At 47.0% G+C, this 18,021-nt stretch overlaps 1 protein-coding gene across 1 annotated transcript; it reads right to left on the bottom strand.

Annotated features, from left to right (window-relative positions):
* Positions 1-220: 220 nt before the first annotated feature.
* LOC124651418 (disease resistance protein PIK6-NP-like) lies at positions 221-7,634 on the bottom strand. Its single transcript, XM_047190517.1, has 3 exons — positions 6,589-7,634; positions 3,761-4,432; positions 221-2,356 (listed from the first exon to the last, which is right to left on the bottom strand). The coding sequence occupies exons 1-3, from the start codon at positions 7,621-7,623 to the stop codon at positions 1,499-1,501; spliced, it is 2,565 nt and encodes an 854-aa protein (XP_047046473.1). The 5' UTR covers positions 7,624-7,634; the 3' UTR covers positions 221-1,498.
* Positions 7,635-18,021: the final 10,387 nt, after the last annotated feature.

The raw sequence follows: 18,021 nt of genomic DNA, 5'->3' as shown, positions 1-18,021 counted from the left end.
TTGCTTGTTAAAATGATACGGAGGAAGTGGTTGTTTGTTAAACTGATACGGAGGAGGACGTAAATGAAGTTAGAAATGAAATCAAGTGAACGAATGTCATGTTGAGATTGATCTCAGGTTTAACCACCGGAGAAAAAAAGGAGGAGCATGCGCAGGGTCTCATCTAGTTAGTAAATTATGACAGGCACCTAATACTTGGAAGAAATTGCGTGTTGTGATGTTACAACTGAACAGGTAATGCATTATGAGCAAATGCTTGTTTACATTTACATTAACTCTCAAGTTTCTATGTAAATCTAAGAAAAATGCCATTGCCGTAATTCTTAATCACGTGGTAGTGAGATAAGTGTGCAACACGAATGTTGATAAATCAGTATACTAACTACAAAGTAGGTTTAATCAGTTGACTCTGTGAGTATGTAGTTGAAAGCATAGTTCAGTTGACCTTCAAAACAGGCCGATTTGGGTTCCCGGAAAGCTGGGTCCGCAAGTCATCGACGAAGACATCCTCATACCGACCCTTCAGCAAAACTTCCTCGAGGCTCAGAAGAGATGGCAGTCCAGCAAACAGCACGATGTTGGTTCTGTAACGCCATCCACGAAACTGCAGCAGCTCAATCTTAGGGGCTGCTCCTCCCTGGAACTCCACCGATTCAAGGTCATCTAGGAGACTAAGCTCCAGCACCACTAGACCCAGGAATGCTGCCTTCCGATCGAAATTGAAACGAAGTTTTTGGCCAGCAAATGCGTGCCTCAACAGACGTAGTATGGCCAGGTTAGGTAAATTTCCAAGGGCATGAAGTGTTGCATCGACATCCAATATCCTGCTGCTTCGTAGCTCCATCTTCACAAGATTTCGGAGCCTCTCGGCCCATTCAGGCAATTTCACCAGGTTGCCGTACAGCTTGAGGCTCTGCAGTTTTTTCGGAGGCGACGATAGGTCATCCAAGCAGCCAGATAGACCAGGCCTTCCCTCTGAACGCACTAACAACGATTCCAGGCAACTGAGCTCTGAAAGGGCTGCACATAACTCTTGAGAGTTTTTGTTGTTGATGCCAGTCACTCTTAGCTTCCGCAACCTTGTGAGACGTTTTATGTCGCTTAGAGCAGCCTTTCCCCCCGATCCTGAGACGTTCACAACACCCATTGTGTCCAGGGCTTTCAGTCTACGAATCCCTGTTGGCACTTGGACACCGTTTGGACTTTGGCGCGTTGCAGCAGAAGGTAATTTATTGCAGCAACACCCAGTGCATACGTCACGCCTGTTAGGGTCACCATCCATATCCATTACCTCTTTCAGAACCTGAGGTGCGCAGCATGCCACACAATATGCCATTGACGACAAAGTCAAAATACATAGGGTGTCTGCATATGTTTCATGTGTACCCCCATCGTTACTTCCAATGCCCCCAGCACGAATATGACGTAGCTTGCTAAACTTAATAATGCTACGTGGTAGTTTGATTATGCTTGTATACATAACATCTAGTGTTTGCAGCTACCTCAGATTACCCAACGAATCCGGCAAGTGGTAGATATCATCACATCCTCTTAAAGAAAGGTACCTTAGATGAAGAAGCTTCCCAATGTCCGTAAGGTGATGATCAACTAGACCTGATGTGCCCTCTAAGTCCAGCACTCGCAGCAACTTCATCTTCTCAGACATGAAAAATGGCCTCCACTTCCCAAACACTGTTAATGATCGTATATGGGACATGTCCACAATGCTCTTGAACTCACACTGATCCCCCTCCCAGCTACTACTTATGGCAAGATGACGTATTGTAACCCGGTTGTTTAACCCGCAGCCATCCTCCAATGTGAAAACAAGATTATCCTCCATTGATTTTGAGATACCGATTTCACGGATGAGATCATGGACTTGACAGGAGTCAACTCCGATTCTACTATGAATGGATTCTTGAGATGGCAGGATCATGCTCCTACTTATCAGTTCCATGAAGTAGCTCTCTGCTATTTCCTCCGCGGACTTGCCACGCACCTCCCTTGAGTAGCCCTCTGCCGTCCACCGACACACCAGACGTCTCCGGCTAACCTTGCTATCTTTAGGAAAGATGGAGAAATAGAGCATACATGACTTGAGACGATAGGGTAAACCATCATAGCTTTTGTTAAGGACTGCTGCTATCCTGCCAAGCTCTGGATTCATCTCCAACTCAGCACTAATATGGTCATTCAGTTTTGTCCACTCCAAGGCGGTTTTAGGTTGGTTTGCCAAGAAACCACCAATGGTAACAATTGCAAGGGGAAGTCCATCACACTTCTTCAGGATCAGATTTGCTTGTTCAACCAACTCAGGATGTTCATCATTCAGATATGTGATCTTTTGAAATACCTGAATTGTGTTCAATGCACATCTTTAGTTACCACAAAATTAACTGCAAGCCTAATTTTGTGCTAAAAAATTCTACTAACAAAGGTATATTGTACCATTGATCCTTAAGTTAAGCATGCAAAAAGCTACTAGCTAGGTACATGAAAACTCCATTGAGCCAGGTCTCCCGCAGGGTTTTAGCTACCTTTTTGAATTAAATATCAGCGAATTAAATTAATTAGGAACCTTGTAAAAATACATTTTGCATGTGCTCAAAAATCCATTAACAAAATGGCCACTGTTAGCCATACATATATTATTTGCACATACAAAATACAACTAAAACAAAGGGAAAATTATGTCAATGCCACCCTTCTCTGGAATTGTGAGTGTGCTACTACTTCTAAATGCCACTAGTCCATTAGTTTTTCTTTTTGCCATTTGCAACCGTTACTGGTAAGTCAAACCACTTCGACTACATGTGGACTCAACTCCTTTTATCTAATTGACACAAATGCTCAAGCAGACCCTCTTATTCTGTCCCTTCCATCTACGGTAAATTCAATCACCTTCTCTTCTAGAAGCTTCAAGAGCTACAGCTGAGGTTCGTCCCTGCAAATGGCTGTCGCTGCAAGCTGCTTTCCCTTCCTATGCGCTTCCCACAACCTCTCCTCAGTCCTCACCTTTGTCTGTCACACGCATATGGGTCGCGCCCTCGTGGCCGCATGTGCGGTAATCACATCCTACACATCGGTGGTGCGTGGGCGTGGCTTATGGTCTGGATGGATTCTGTATCTTTGTGTTAGCCAAATTTGATGGATTACGTCAGGATTATATTTCATCTTCCTTGCACATTTTTGCTGGGAATTGGAGCTAATTGATTATGGCCGAAAGCTGAAAGGTGCAGCTATTACTTGTCTTTCTCTTTAGATTTAGTGCAGACAAAAGGTGCATCATGTCTTTAGATGCATTCTTGCTAGGGAATGCATCAGAAGGGCTACAACTTTCCAAAGAAACTGTTCTTGAGGAATGTACCAAAGGCACTTACTTTCCGAACAAACTGTTCTTGCAACATCTGTTTCCAAGCTAAAGCACACAGCAGCAATTCTAATTTACAAAGAACACGCAGCTACGCCCTCTCGGTGCTAAACAATGGCAAACATTGCTATTTGTTTCCAAGAGCGTTAGCAAGTACATTTAAGACTTTTCACATCTTGTCAGCTCAGTCAATCCAGTCAAATGTGTTTGGTCTCACAATAATAGTTGCAAATGGCAAAACATAAAGTATACAAACAGATCAGTGGCATTTTCATAAATAGCAAAAGGTAGTGAGATACTCATAATTCCACAGCAGAGTAGTGGAATTGACATAAATTTATCTAAAACAGATATGTCATGAATTCACGATGGTAGGGTCGCAGGTACCTTTTCCGTGAAGAGGTTAAGTCCGTCCTCATATCCCAGAATTTGAAGCTTGTATATGTTTTCATGTTTCTTTGAACAGTGCCTAGCAATATTTTCTGACCTTGTGGTGACTATGATACGGCTTGCTGTTTCCCTTGCAGGTAAATGTTGTATTATAGAGTCCCATTCTGTGGCAGATGATAGATCATCAAGAACAATCAAGTACTTCTTTCCTTCTAAAATATCTGCCAGTGACCGTTGGACTCTAGGTTTTGTTCTGCCACCCGTCAAGCCGGTTTCTTCCTTATTTTCATAATCCTCTGCATCTAGTTGTCGAGCTAAGCTCTTGATAAGCTCGCCGCAATCAAAAGGATGCCTAATTGTTACACAAGCACGACACCTGAATTTGACATTGAGTTGTTCGCTTTGATACACATCTCTAACAAGTGTTGTTTTCCCAAGACCGCCCATTCCCCACACAGAGATCACCTCAAGCTGTTGGCTATCATTTGAAATTAGTTTGATAATGTCACATTTTTCTTTATCTCGGCCAATAAGCTCATATTCCTTGAAGGAAGCTACTGATGTCTCCGTGTGAGTGAGGCTCTTGCTCTCCGCAGAGCTGTTAATGCTGGTAGTGGTTGCGTTAAAGCTAGAACCTGCATCAGTTGCATCAGCTCGATCCTCAGAGCCCTATACACAAGTAAACAATGATTAGGCGTTGCTTTCTGTTCCCCAATAATGTTAATCAAGATTTTATTTTTTGCCAACGTTTATATGGAATTTTCCATTGTTGACGATCGGATAATATCTAAGTACACGCCATGATCCATTTATATGGGATCAGCACCACAAGAATACGCCGCAGAGCACAGGTGCAAGCCTAAAATGATCCCATCTCCTAGGATGTAAGTGCGCAAAAACAGATGAGCATGAAGGCTGAAATGCTCTTACTAAGTTAGATGCATCACTAACAGTAAGAATAACAGAGACAATTGAGCTCCTAATGGTCAGTGTACCCGGACCTGCAACATGCAAGCTAAGTGACCATCTAGACGAGAGTGTGAGATTTGCTGCTCCCTACTTCTTGCCTCTTCTCTGCCGCCCACACTTCCATCAGCCACAATCATGTATCGACATTTTCTCGAACACCTTCAGTGGGCTGAGAAGTTGCTGCCGTGGCGGACAATATACCACCCTAGACCTCATCTCAACAACTCAATAGCATCACACCAGGCCCCCCATGACCCCATCACATCATATCCCTCCCCATAATTCTCCTTTCTTCATCGCCACCAAGGAGCGCCACCGTCGGAATCCATGGCCATCACCAAAGGTGACCATCGGGAGCTTTCCCACGAAATCATTTACCTCTGATGCAGGACAGAACAAGATCAATGTGTAGGGAACACAAAGATGGGGAACTGCAAATTGGTAGCTAACCGCTGCAACGGCGCTTCAGCTCTTTGCTTTTCCTTCAGGCGCCACCCACATCTGGTTCTGCCTCTGGTATAACCATGCTCATCGGCGAGCGGCCGCACACTTAGGACGAAAATGCAAACTAGTAGGGTTATGAAGTATCAATTATCATTTGATGAGCTTTCGGAAATTCAAGAGAGACTTCAAATATTTCCGACAGGCGAGCATTTGAGAAATTGAGAGGAACTTTAAAAAAAATATCAGCATAAGCTTTCAAAATTCAGTAGGATGACTCCAAAAAATTGTAATGGAGTTTTATCTCCACTCAACTAGCAAAACATTGTTTAAGTAATTTCAACCACACTAATAAAAAAATGTTCCACGATTGAGGAATTGATCTATGGAGATCTCAACCTCTGAAAATCTCTCGGTCACAAATTTCACTCCTCAGCATTAATGTCCAAATCCCAATAATGCAGTTAGGATAACACCATAATATTGCAATCAATTGATGAATGCAATGTGCTTAGGGTCCGCAAAACTTGACCGACCCAATAATGCAGTTCTCTGGGACAACTTGGGTAGGATCTAGTGTTTATATAAGATCCATGAGATCAAGTTTTAAAAATAAAAAAACATGTTCAAATGTTCTCAAAAAAATTGACAATATATATCCCTGTTATATATGCAATGGAAAAAAATTGCTACTTCAAATTCAACCTACATTTAGTGAGCCAAAAAAGATAAATTAGGGTGTGAATAGTGTGAATAATATGCACCCAAAACTGCCACTATTCACAGTAGAATTTAACTTTTTTTTGTTTCTCTAAATACCAGGGTTCATAACCTACATCACATCACATCATATTATAGATTGCATTTTGAGCTGAGTTTTGAGCTGAGTTTTTTTTAGTTGTAGATAAAGCCCATAGGTGACTTCAGATTTTTCCCATTTTGAAAATATGACTTTTATGAGTTAATTGTACAATCTCACCTAATGAAGAGATCTTATACAAGTCTGCCCCGTAGTTCTCATCAGATTTTTTATTGGAAATAAGTACATATATATATATATTATTGCTAAATTAAGGAACCCAGTAATGTATTTCTCGCACAGATTTTATTTGAAAAAAGAACCCAGTAATGTATATGTGATCTTTCAACTACTGACTCAGTTTTGATTTCATCGATAACGCACAAACTGTTTGAAGACACTTCTGGATGACAAGGCTGTGATTCTTCCATGTCAACTCCTATCAGCGTACCATTAGATATTGCCAAACTCAGCTCCACGGTGTCATGACTAGATAAGATGTTGGTAAATAGTGCACAAACACTAGTAAGAATCGGCAGCCTAGTGTCAGATATTGTTGAAAATTACTGCATTAGCTGAACCTGAAACAGAGTATATTTATACAGAAAAATAATACCTTCTCGTAGAAAGCATAGAGAGCATGGTCCATATGTAACTGCTTGTGCTCTGCCGCTGCACTCCGTTGTCTGACGCATAAGCTAGCAACTTCAACCTGCTCCGTGGATACTATGATCCGGCTTCCTTTCTTGCTGTTCGAGAAGAAAACTTTAACGCTGTCCCACTCTTCGATAGTATGTACGCCCATAAGCACAATCAGGTAACGCTTTGAATCCACAAACCGCTTGAACTCGTCAGCCAAATCATTTTCGTCTGTCATCTCCATCCACCTCAGATCTTGGGCCTCCATAGTTGTCTGCTGCAGTGAATTTACATAAAATTGCCTCAAAACACTCCGCAAGCACTCGGTTGGATTGACAGGATGCGCCAGCTTGACCCAGGCAAAGCATTGGAACTTGTTGTGCATCTTCAGTTCCTCGTACGCCTTTCTGACAATGGAGGTTTCGCCATTTTCTCCCCACAGCGCGATCACTCTAAGGCCGTCGTCCTTGTTGGAGTTGACCAGGCGAAGAAGATCCAATTTTGCTGTGTCCCACTTCCCCCTCGCTTCATCGGTGCAGGACATGGTTACACCAGCAATGGGGAACTCGCCTGTGGAGGTAGTGCCAGGCTTGGAGTTGGAGACAGAGGCGTCACCGTTTATAAGGCGGTAGCGCTTGTTCCTCCGGCTGACATCCTCGACCTTGGCTCTAAGCTCCCGCATCTGCCCGGCGACGAGGCGGCGGTCCAGAAGCGTGCGCCACCAGGGCTGCGTCTGCAGCCGGACGGCGAAGTCCTGGAGAGAGTCCTCGACGTCGTAGGCCACGTCACGGACCTGCTTCACCCAGACCCTGACCACCCTGCCGTCACCCGGCTGCCGGTCGTCGTGCGCGGCCAGCAGGAAGGCCTGCATCATCTCCAGCTCGTCGGCGATAAAGGCCTGGTCGCGCCGGACTCCGAGTCGCGAGGCCACCTCCCCGGCAGCCGCGGACTTGGCGTAGCTGAGCGCTCCGTTCACCACACACTTGCCCAGACTTAGCACCGTGGCCTCCATTTAGCTGGCTGTCTTGTGTATGGCTAATGCTACTAATACTTAGTGCAGCAGGGTACACTGGAGAAGCTAGTGATGGCGAAAGAGGGTCAGCTTGAGCTGCGAGTGTAGGTGGAAGTGGTGAAGTGGCGTCGGCGAACCGGAGACCAGGGGCAGCCTCCCGCCATTTCCCAACCGGATGGCCGAGCTAGAAGAGCACCCGGATCCGGTGGAGGTCGGCGGCGACCACGGCAAGGGACTGTTGCGGCCGCTAGAAGTCGCGTCACGTGGCACCGCCTGTTGTCGGCCCGTGTGTAGCGCTCGGCGCAACGCAACTCCGGGAGCTGCAGTCTCGGTGAAGCTGAGGATTGGGGACGGGGAGGCTAGGGTGGTGTGGAGAAGGATTTGGGGAAAAATTGGACGAGTACGCCGATGTTGAATGAGAAGGGACAGGGACACACACAGGGTCAGCCGGTCACACCAGCAGAGAACGGTAGAGAAGGCGTTCACACGGTTTATTTGTGTGGATGAGCGTTTGCAGCGTGTGGATGAGCGTCTACGCTGCAAGAGCATCTCCAGTCGCGTCCCTCAAAAAGCGTTCGGTACAAATGATTTGGGACACGTTTGGGACCATGACCGGATAAAAAGAGACCAAAAATCTGTACAAAAAAGAGGCCCTTTCCGACCGCATCCCTCAAACAGCGTCTGGATGCATGCATTTTAATATAGGGGACCACCCCATGTGGGAAAAGTAGGTGAGAGAAAGTGTGGGGAAAGAGACTAGCATGTGGGGACTAGGGGCTGCATGCATGCATGTGGACGCTGGTTTTTGCGTCCGGCGTCCCTGGTAGAGACTCTATACCGAGGACGCCGGACACAAAATGAGGCGCTAATTAGCTTTGGGGGACGCGACTGGACAGCTTTTTGCCCCATTTCTTGTCCACGGTCCCCCAAACCTCATTTGGGGGACGCGACTGGAGATGCTCCAAAACCGTGTGTTAATATAGATATATCAGTTGAGTTAGAAAATCGCTGAAGTTAAAACCTAGTTGAGATGTCAAGCACAACATCTAAGCACAACATCTTAGTGTAGAAAAATTCAAACTCCCCATGTCTCTAAACCAACTTTTTGTTCGATTTCTTTTTCTGCCAATTTACTCGAAGCATCGTGCTACCAAGACATGCTTGCTTTTACATATCAACATCATCGTCAGAGTTCAAGGTTCATTTCGTTTACATTTTGAACCGAATAGAAGTTTTTGGACCAAAAGTAAACTTTCAGTAGAATTTAAGGACCAAAAGTGGACTTTCTTCAACCGTGTATGATGGGTAAAATTTTGCCAAAGATTTTCTAAACTCAATCGTTATTTACTACCTCTATCCACAAATAGACGTCTGAGATTTATCTAACTCCTGATGTAGCTAGACGCTGTATTTAGTATGCACATACATCTAGATTTAGACAAACCTCATACATCAAAGGAGTAAATTTTATGTTTCTGTTGACTGCCAAAACCCACCGGCGGGCAGCGACCGTCAACACCGTAGAGCCGGGAAGAGCCTAGAGCTGCGGCTGGCTGAGACCCCTCCGAGCGACGGCCCGCAATGCTCTTCTGGTCACACGTCCGATGCGAAGTGCAAAGGCGTGCCACCCGACCTATACCCGGTCGGGAAGGTGATGGAGATGCCTCGCTTAGTTTCCTGCATGGCATACACGTAAACATTAAATACGAGCCTCGATCGGCTCTCAGGTTATCCTGTGAATCGGCTCAAGGAGCCGATCCACCCATGATTCGTACGGGGTGCACGAATATATGGTGGTCCTGCTTGATCAAGATAAAGCTAATGAGATCTACGACGATTTAGGGTTTTCACCGCATAATCGGATCATCCTACTCCAGGTTGGGCCTCGCGGCCACGCACGGTGATCGTAAGCCGATCCTAAACAAGGCCTAAAAACCAACATGAAGTTGATCCTCGGAACATCCCGTTTAGGACTTGCGAACGACACCCTACGTGCCATTGGATCCTCCCCCTTTGTAAGGCCTAACTATTGCAGATATTAAACTAATCCTTGTAGAACAAGGAGCAATCGTAACGGATCAGATCTACTAAATAATGATCAAGCGGGTGCCGCCCCACACCTAAGATAGATGTGAGGGCGGCTAGATATGCAAGGGTTGCACTACGTAAGCATGTTACATGAAGAACTATGCTAACCCTAACACATCTAAGATAACTACGTTGCTCGCCATCAACAAGGCTTCAGTACGAGCAACGCATGAACAACGTGGAGCTTGTGCTGCCTAGATCGCAAGATGCGATCTAGGCAGCATGTCGCTTACCTGATAGAAACCCTCGAGACGAAAGAGTTGGCGATGCGCCGAGATTGGTTTGTTTGGGTTGAACGTGAGTTGTTGTTTATTCCATAAACCCTAGATACATATTTATAGTCCAGCGGACTTTCTAACGTGGGAATAATCCCCACCGTGCACGATACAAACTCTAACTTTTAATCTAAGATATAATCTACCATAATTAAAGATACACGGGCAATCTAGCCCAAATTCCTCGTGCAAGGCCGCTTCAGAGATCTTCCACGTGTAATCTTCCAAGCCCATCTCTCTTACGGCCCACTTCCTGATTTGGCCAAAATCTGGTGATAACACATGCCCCCCTGGTTTTGGCAATGATAATTCCAAAACCACTCCGTTTTTTCTCTGAAGGGTCATGTCGTGGCAGAGCAGAGCTGTTGCAGTATCCGTTATCATTATGCCCTGTCTTCTCAGCTTCTCTGCAAAATTCGACAGCTCTGGCGTCATCTCCTTGAAAACTGTAATGGCAGTAATTCCCACCAGGCTTCTCATTATTTAACCGTGCCGACTGATTAGTGCTCTCTATCCCCTTCCTCTGTTCCAGCCATCGGCACCCCAAAAACCCTCTTCTCCTGTAGCAATGTCTTCTTCTTCCTCCGCCTCGTCGGGACTTTCCTTCGAGTCCTTTTCCTCCCACGAGCCGACGCCAGAACCGAGCCCACAAGAGGTTCATGCGGCCAACACCCACCGCGCCATAGAGGCCGGGGAGGAGCCAGACCATGACTTCTCCACCTGGTCCGAGGACGACAAGTCCTCGACGGACGGGGAGAGCGACCTCCGCTTCCTTGCTGACGGGGAATCGGAGGAGGAGAGCGATGACGATCGCTTCTCCTGGGATGACTTTACCTCCTCCGAGGAGATGAAGGAGGAGGAAGAGGAGGAGGAGGACGACGACGACAGCCCCCCCCCCCCGACGAGCCGCCGGCCAAGCGCCACTGCCCCTGGCCAGGGAATCTCAGTGACTACGACAGCGACGACGACGACGACGACGACGTGGAGGATGAGGACAACGAAGGTCCTGCCGGCGGCCGCTACAGCAGCGACGACGAGCCCGCCGGGAGCAGCGCCGACAGCGCTGACGAGGGTGACGACGAGGGCAGTGGCGGCCCGTAGAATATGACCTCTAGAATAGGATCAGCAACAGTAGACGGGGCAATGTATCCCCTTAGTACTCCCTTTTGAGAGCAATCAGCTCTTCTATGTAAGAAATCTGGTTTATCAATGAAGAAATTCCCCAATTTGATTTTGCCAATTTCTTTTATGCCAATTCAGCCGATTTCCTTTTATACTGATCCCGCCGATCGTCACTTAGCCAATGCCTAACGAGCCGATGACAACGCACCGGTCTCTCAATGTCCCATTCTTCATCCCTTTGACGTTGGAGCGATCGTGAATTTGATCAATGCCCGAGAGCTGACGCTAACATATCAATCCTTCACGATCCATCTTTTGCTTTTTCCAACTAACGACTTTGAGCTCTGGCGGACAACTAGGCAGATCGACGCTCTTTCGAGAGCCCCAAAACCACTGCTGAAACGACTTGATGCTGAAGTCGATAACTCTGGGTTTTCAGATATTCAGCGATACTCTTCGAACCCGCCCATTCCCCTTTTAAAAAGGTTATGATGGAGGGCCACCCGATGAAATCCCAATCGGCTTCTTAGGAACAGAAAATCCTACGCAATCAGTTGCCCCCCGAGCCTCTATCAAGGCGAGCATATCAGTGGACTAACCAAATGTGTCGCCATCGATTCCCAAGTCATGATGCAGAGCCAGCCGATTTCAACAAAATCGGCTCTCCAGAGCAGAGAACCTTCAGGGCGAGCTGCCCCCCGAGCTTCTTCAGTCTACTCCTCGCGCCTTGCAGGTCAAATCGGCTCCTTTCCTTTGGTGGGTCTGATGCAACCCATCCTTAACCTGATCTGCACATTACTCGCAAAAAGAAACCAGCGGTTCTCGAAGAGAAGATCGGAGTCATCAAACCACTCCATTGAGGAGCTCTTCCATTAGAATCCCTCTTCGTGGCTCACTTCCTGCTCCATTGACCCTCTGCTCATAACAGTTGTACCTCTGGAGCTGATGGTCATGCATCAGCTCTCTACCCTTAAGTCGATGTCTGCTGCATCGGCTGTGCTTAAAAAATTTCGAATTTTGTTTTTATTTTTTTTACGGCCGATTCATGTATGTATCGGCCCCCATACTTCAATACCCATCATCAAAGAATATCTCAGGCTGCTGGCGTTTGAAAGATACTCCTTCTCCATACCCTCATATTTTATCCACCTAGGTGCCCCCCGAGCCGATTCGGTCAAAAGATTTGATGGTATCGGCTCTTTAGGTACTCCCTGCTGGATCAAACGTCAAACCTAGGCAGAATGGATGGTGAGGATAATTTTGGCCGATTGCTGGAATCGGCCTCCACATTGCTTGTTCGATGAAGGTTTTGTAATGTCCCTCCATAATTTATGGAGCCGATCACAAGGATCAGCCTCGCCTTGTTTGCTCACTGGTGTGTTCTTGCTACTCGGTCAGGCTGGATAAAACCAACCCAACCTCTGACTTTATGCGCTTGCCGTCGTCCACCTTGAGTGCATCGTATAATCGTGGAGCACTAAGCTCCGTCGGAAGGACGAGCACCACGTTTGTGCCAGCCGATGTTTCATCATCGGCTTTCTTTTGCTTGGGACGCCACTCCATTCTCCGTGGACGACCCTCTTCATCCAGGGTTCGCTGAACTTTTGCAGCCAGATCAGGCCGTGCCTTCCTTAGCGTATGCAAGTATAACCTTTCGGCTTCCTCCAGGCCACGCAAACGCTGAACCCTGCGCTTTTGTGAACGGCTGAGTCCGTCAGGGCACCACCTTGGACGGTGGTACCTGTCTTCTTCCTCTGGTCCCTCGTCTTCGGAATCCTCAAGATCTGCCCACCGAGGGGACTCGGCATGTTTGCTCTGTGGCGGGAGAGGCCCTAAGCGCTCGAACACAGACACGTTGGCTGCCTCCTTCTTCTTTTTGTTGCATTCTGGGCAATTGCCGATTGTGGGCAATCGGCTCATTCCTGAATCCCAGCAGTGTCTGAAGAAGGGGCAGTCCCAGTGCCTGGCGTTGTCATCTTGCTCCCTTGATCCTTCCGTGGCGTGGCGCTCGTGCTTCTCCTCATCGCGATCATGCCGACGATGTCTTCTGGCTTCTCTAGCCAGACGATCTCCTTCATCATCATAGCTGGACCGTCGGCGTTGGTCATACTGACTCACATACTTGTTGAGGAGGTGATCAGAGAGAGGTCGTTGATATCTTATGTTCTTTACCTCTCCCTCTGTGACGTAGCGCTTGCCATCATGATGGAGCCGATCGCGTGGAGCGGCCTCCTCTGTGTCTTTGCTATGAGAGCAGCTGTCCTCATCTCCATCTTTGCCAGAGTGGTTCCCAGGTCCTACCATGTTAATGCTGAACGAGGATCCCGGCTGGCAACCTTCAGGGTAGGTGAACTCTACCATGTTAACGGCGGGGAAGGGCTGGGTATCGACCTTCATGGCGTACTGGTTGAAAATTAGACGCCCGTTCTCTATCGCCGCTTGGATGTGCTGACGCCACACCCTGCAGGTCGTTGGTGGCATGGGAGAGCGAGTTGTGCCATTTGCAGTATGGCTTTCCATTCAGCTCTTGCGCCGTGGGGAATTTGAGACCTTCAGGAATCGTCAACTGTTTCTCCTTGAGCAGGAGGTCGAAGATTTGTTCAGTCTTGGTCACGTCAAAATCAAATCCCCTGGGCGGGCCTGGTGGCTTTACCCATTTGCATGACACGGGGGTTCCTCCCCGAGTCCATTCAGCCACTGCTACCTCTTGGTCTCCCGCAGGAACTTCGTCTTCCTCTGCATCGACCAGGACTACTGCACGCTTGAACTTGTCTTGGTACATGTCCGGGTGGCGCTGTTCATATGCTGATAGTTTCTGAACCATGTGCGCCAGCGAGGGATAATCTGCTTGGGAGGCCATGTCCTTGAGCTGTGTTGCAAGGCCTGCTACTGCCAACTCGACTGCTTCTTTTTTAGTTATACGAACCGAATAGCATCGGTTCCTAAGATTCCTGAAGCACTGGATGTATTCTGCCACCGTTTCTCCGCGCTTCTGACGTAGTTGTGCTAGATCGGCAATGCCAGACTCGGAAGCCTCTGAATGGTACTGCATGTGGAACTGCTCTTCCAACTGCTTCCAAGTCCGGATGGAGTCTGCTGGCAAAGAGGTGTACCATCCGAAAGCCGATCCCGTGAGGGACTGTGAGAAGAGCCTCACGCGTAGCGGATCCGACACTGAAGCCGGTCCTAGTTGTGCCAAATATCGGCCGACGTGCTCGGTGGAGCTGGAGCCATCTGATCCACTGAATTTGGAGAAGTCAGGGAGCCGATATTTAGGTGGCAGCGGGATCATCTCGTACTCGTCAGGGTACGGCTTGGAATAGCCGATTGCCCTTCTTTTCGGCACCATGCCGAACTGGTCTCTCAGTATGGTACTGATCTGATCCGCTGTGCTGGCTGCAGGAGTTGCACTCTGAAGATTCGCCGGGGTGGCGTACTTAGCCAACCATGTTTGCTTTTCCAGCTCTGAGCCAACTGCCGGAGCTGAGCTCTGGAGGTTCGTCGGGGTGGCGTATTTAGTTAGCCACGTCTGCTTCTCAAGCTCTGTCGCTGATGTACCTCCTGTTTTCGCCGGAGTCCCTGATGTTGTGGCCTGGTTCGTGAGTGCCCAGTTGCCACAATCCGGCACATACGTGCACGCGTACCCGTGAGGGATCTCCTTAGGCGCCTCGGTCAAGAACTGGTAGTCACTGGGGTCACCACCGATCTTGTAGACGACGAATGCCGGTGTAGCCGGCACTTCAGGTGCTGCCAACGCATATGGCAGCGGTGGACGGGGCTGGAGTGGCAACTCTCCTTGATGCGTCCCGAGAGCTGGTCCGACGGCGAGTGCGGTGCCTCATGATCTCTCGGATCACGCGAAGAGCGACACGCTCCAACACGTTGACCGGGTTCTCGAGTGGCGGTGTAGCGAGTGAGCCACCAAGTAGTTGATCTCCTGCCGCAGGCCTACGGTGCGTTCCTCCGACGGGGCGAGAGGTCTATCCCATCGAGTGCACCTTCCGGTGAGAATCCCTTCCATCTGATGCCATGGGAACGGGTTCTCTGAAAAGAGCCGATGAGGTCGGCTTCGAGGGTGGCCTTGATCTCGTCATATCTCTTCTTGAGCTCGTCAGGCAGCTCCTCGTAGGTGACTGGCGCGCCGTCTGCCATCTCAGATGTAGATGGCGATGTGGTTGATGTAGACGATGGTCCCACCGGGCGTGCCAGAATGTGTTGACTGCCAAAACCCACCAGCGGGCAGCGACCGTCAACACCGTAGAGCCGGGAAGAGCCTAGAGCTGCGGCTGGCTGAGACCCCTCCGAGCGACGGCCCGCAATGCTCTTCTGGTCACACGTCCGATGCGAAGTGCAAGGGCGTGCCACCTGACCTATACCTGGTCAGGAAGGTGATGGAGATGCCTCGCTTAGTTTCCTGCATGGCATACACGTAAACATTAAATACGAGCCTCGATCGGCTCTCATGTTATCCTGTGAATCGGCTCAAGGAGCCGATCCACCCATGATTCGTACGGGGTGCACGAATATATGGTGGTCCTGCTTGATCAAGATAAAGCTAATGAGATCTACGACGATTTAGGGTTTTCACCGCATAATCGGATCATCCTACTCCAGGTTGGGCCTCGCGGCCACGCACGGTGATCGTAAGCCGATCCTAAACAAGGCCTAAAAACCAACATGAAGTTGATCCTCGGAACATCCTGTTTAGGACTTGCGAACGACACCCTACGTGCCGCTGGATCCTCCCCTTTGTAAGGCCTAACTATTGCAGATATTAAACTAATCCTTGTAGAACAAGGAGCAATCGTAACGGATCAGATCTACTAAATAATGATCAAGCGGGGTGCCGCCCCCACACCTAAGATAGATGTGAGGGCGGCTAGATATGCAAGGGTTGCACTACGTAAGCATGTTACATGAAGAACTATGCTAACCCTAACACATCTAAGATAACTACGTTGCTCGCCATCAACAAGGCTTCAGTACGAGCAACGCATGAACAACGTGGAGCTTGTGCTGCCTAGATCGCAAGATGCGATCTAGGCGAGCATGTCGCTACCCGATAGAAACCCTCGAGACGAAGGAGTTGGCGATGCGCCGAGATTGGTTTGTTTGGGTTGAACGTGAGTTGTTGTTTATTCCATAAACCCTAGATACATATTTATAGTCCAGCGGACTTTCTAACGTGGGAATAATCCCCACCGTGCACGATACAAACTCTAACTTTTAATCTAAGATATAATCTACCATAATTAAAGATACACGGGCAATCTAGCCCAAATTCCTCGTGCAAGGCCGCTTCAGAGATCTTCCACGTGTAATCTTCCAAGCCCATCTCTCTTACGGCCCACTTCCTGATTTGGCCAAAATCTGGTGATAACAGTTTCCCATAAACAGGTTTCTTTTCTGAATCGAATGATCGATTTTATATTTATGCTATTCAGTTTATTTCGCAAACAAGGCTTCTTGTTTCCTCCTATGCACTAAAATAGTAGTAAATTTTCATCATATTTAATTAGACACCGGATACATCATAGAGTTATGCAAACAACAAACATGCGCAAAATAAGAGAATTTGTAGTTTACTTTAAATTCTTAATTAAAAATCCAAAAATATTTGTTTACATTTCTCTACTTTGTTTATTACTTGTTTACTACTATCTGAAAATTCATAAAAATTGGCAGCATGGCAAACAAAAGAGCTTGAGGGGTTTGCAACTCCTGATAATGATTATCTGTGCTCATCCATCACTTAACTTGCACTAATTGCGGATAATTGTAAAATCAAATCTGATTTTCTAAACAGCGTCCGGATGCATGCATTTTAATATAGGGGACCACCCCATGTGGTAAAAGTAGGTGAGAGAAAGTGTGGGGAAAGAGACTAGCATGTGGGGACTAGGGGCTGCATGCATGCATGTGGACGCTGTTTTTGTGTCCGGCGTCCCTGGTAGAGACTCTATAATTAGCTTTGGGGGAAGCGACTGAACAACTTTTTGCCCCATTTCTTGTCCGCGGTCCCCCAAACCTCATTTGGGGGACGCGACTAGAGATGCTCAAAACCGTGTGTTAATATAGATATATCAGTTGAGTTAGAAAATCGCTGAAGTTAAAACCTAGTTGAGATTTCAAGCACAACATCTAAGCACAACATCTTAGTGTAGAAAAATTCAAACTCCCCATGTCTCTAAACCAACTTTTTGTTCGATTTCTTTTTCTGCCAATTTACTCGAAGCATCGTGCTACCAAGACATGCTTGCTTTTACATATCAACATCATCGTCAGAGTTCAAGGTTCATTTTGTTTACATTTTGAACCGAATAGAAGTTTTTGGACCAAAAGTAAACTTTCAGTAGAATTTAAGGACCAAAAGTGGACTTTCTTCAACCGTGTATGATGGGTAAAATTTTGCCAAAGATTTTCTAAACTCAATCGTTATTTACTACCTCTATCCATAAATAGACGTCTGAGATTTATCTAACTCCTGATGTAGCTAGACGCTGTATTTAGTATTCACATACATCTAGATTTAGACAAACCTCATACATCAAAGGAGTAAATTTTATGTTTCCCATAAACAGGTTTCTTTTCTGAATCGAATGATCGATTTTATATTTATGCTATTCAGTTTATTTCGCAAACAAGGCTTCTTGTTTCCTCCTATGCACTAAAATAGTAGTAAATTTTCATCATATTTAATTAGACACCAGATACATCATAGAGTTATGCAAACAACAAACATGCGCAAAATAAGAGAATTTGTAGTTTACTTTAAATTCTTAATTAAAAATCCAAAAATATTTGTTTACATTTCTCTACTTTGTTTATTACTTGTTTACTACTATCTGAAAATTCATAAAAATTGGCAGCATGGCAAACAAAAGAGCTTGAGGGGTTTGCAACTCCGGATAAT

The sequence above is a fragment of the Lolium rigidum genome, chromosome 5 (assembly GCF_022539505.1).
Source record: "Lolium rigidum isolate FL_2022 chromosome 5, APGP_CSIRO_Lrig_0.1, whole genome shotgun sequence".
Taxonomy (NCBI): domain Eukaryota; kingdom Viridiplantae; phylum Streptophyta; class Magnoliopsida; order Poales; family Poaceae; genus Lolium; species Lolium rigidum.
Note: the sequence above shows the minus strand (reverse complement) of the source record. Positions and strands in the feature narration are given on the sequence as shown.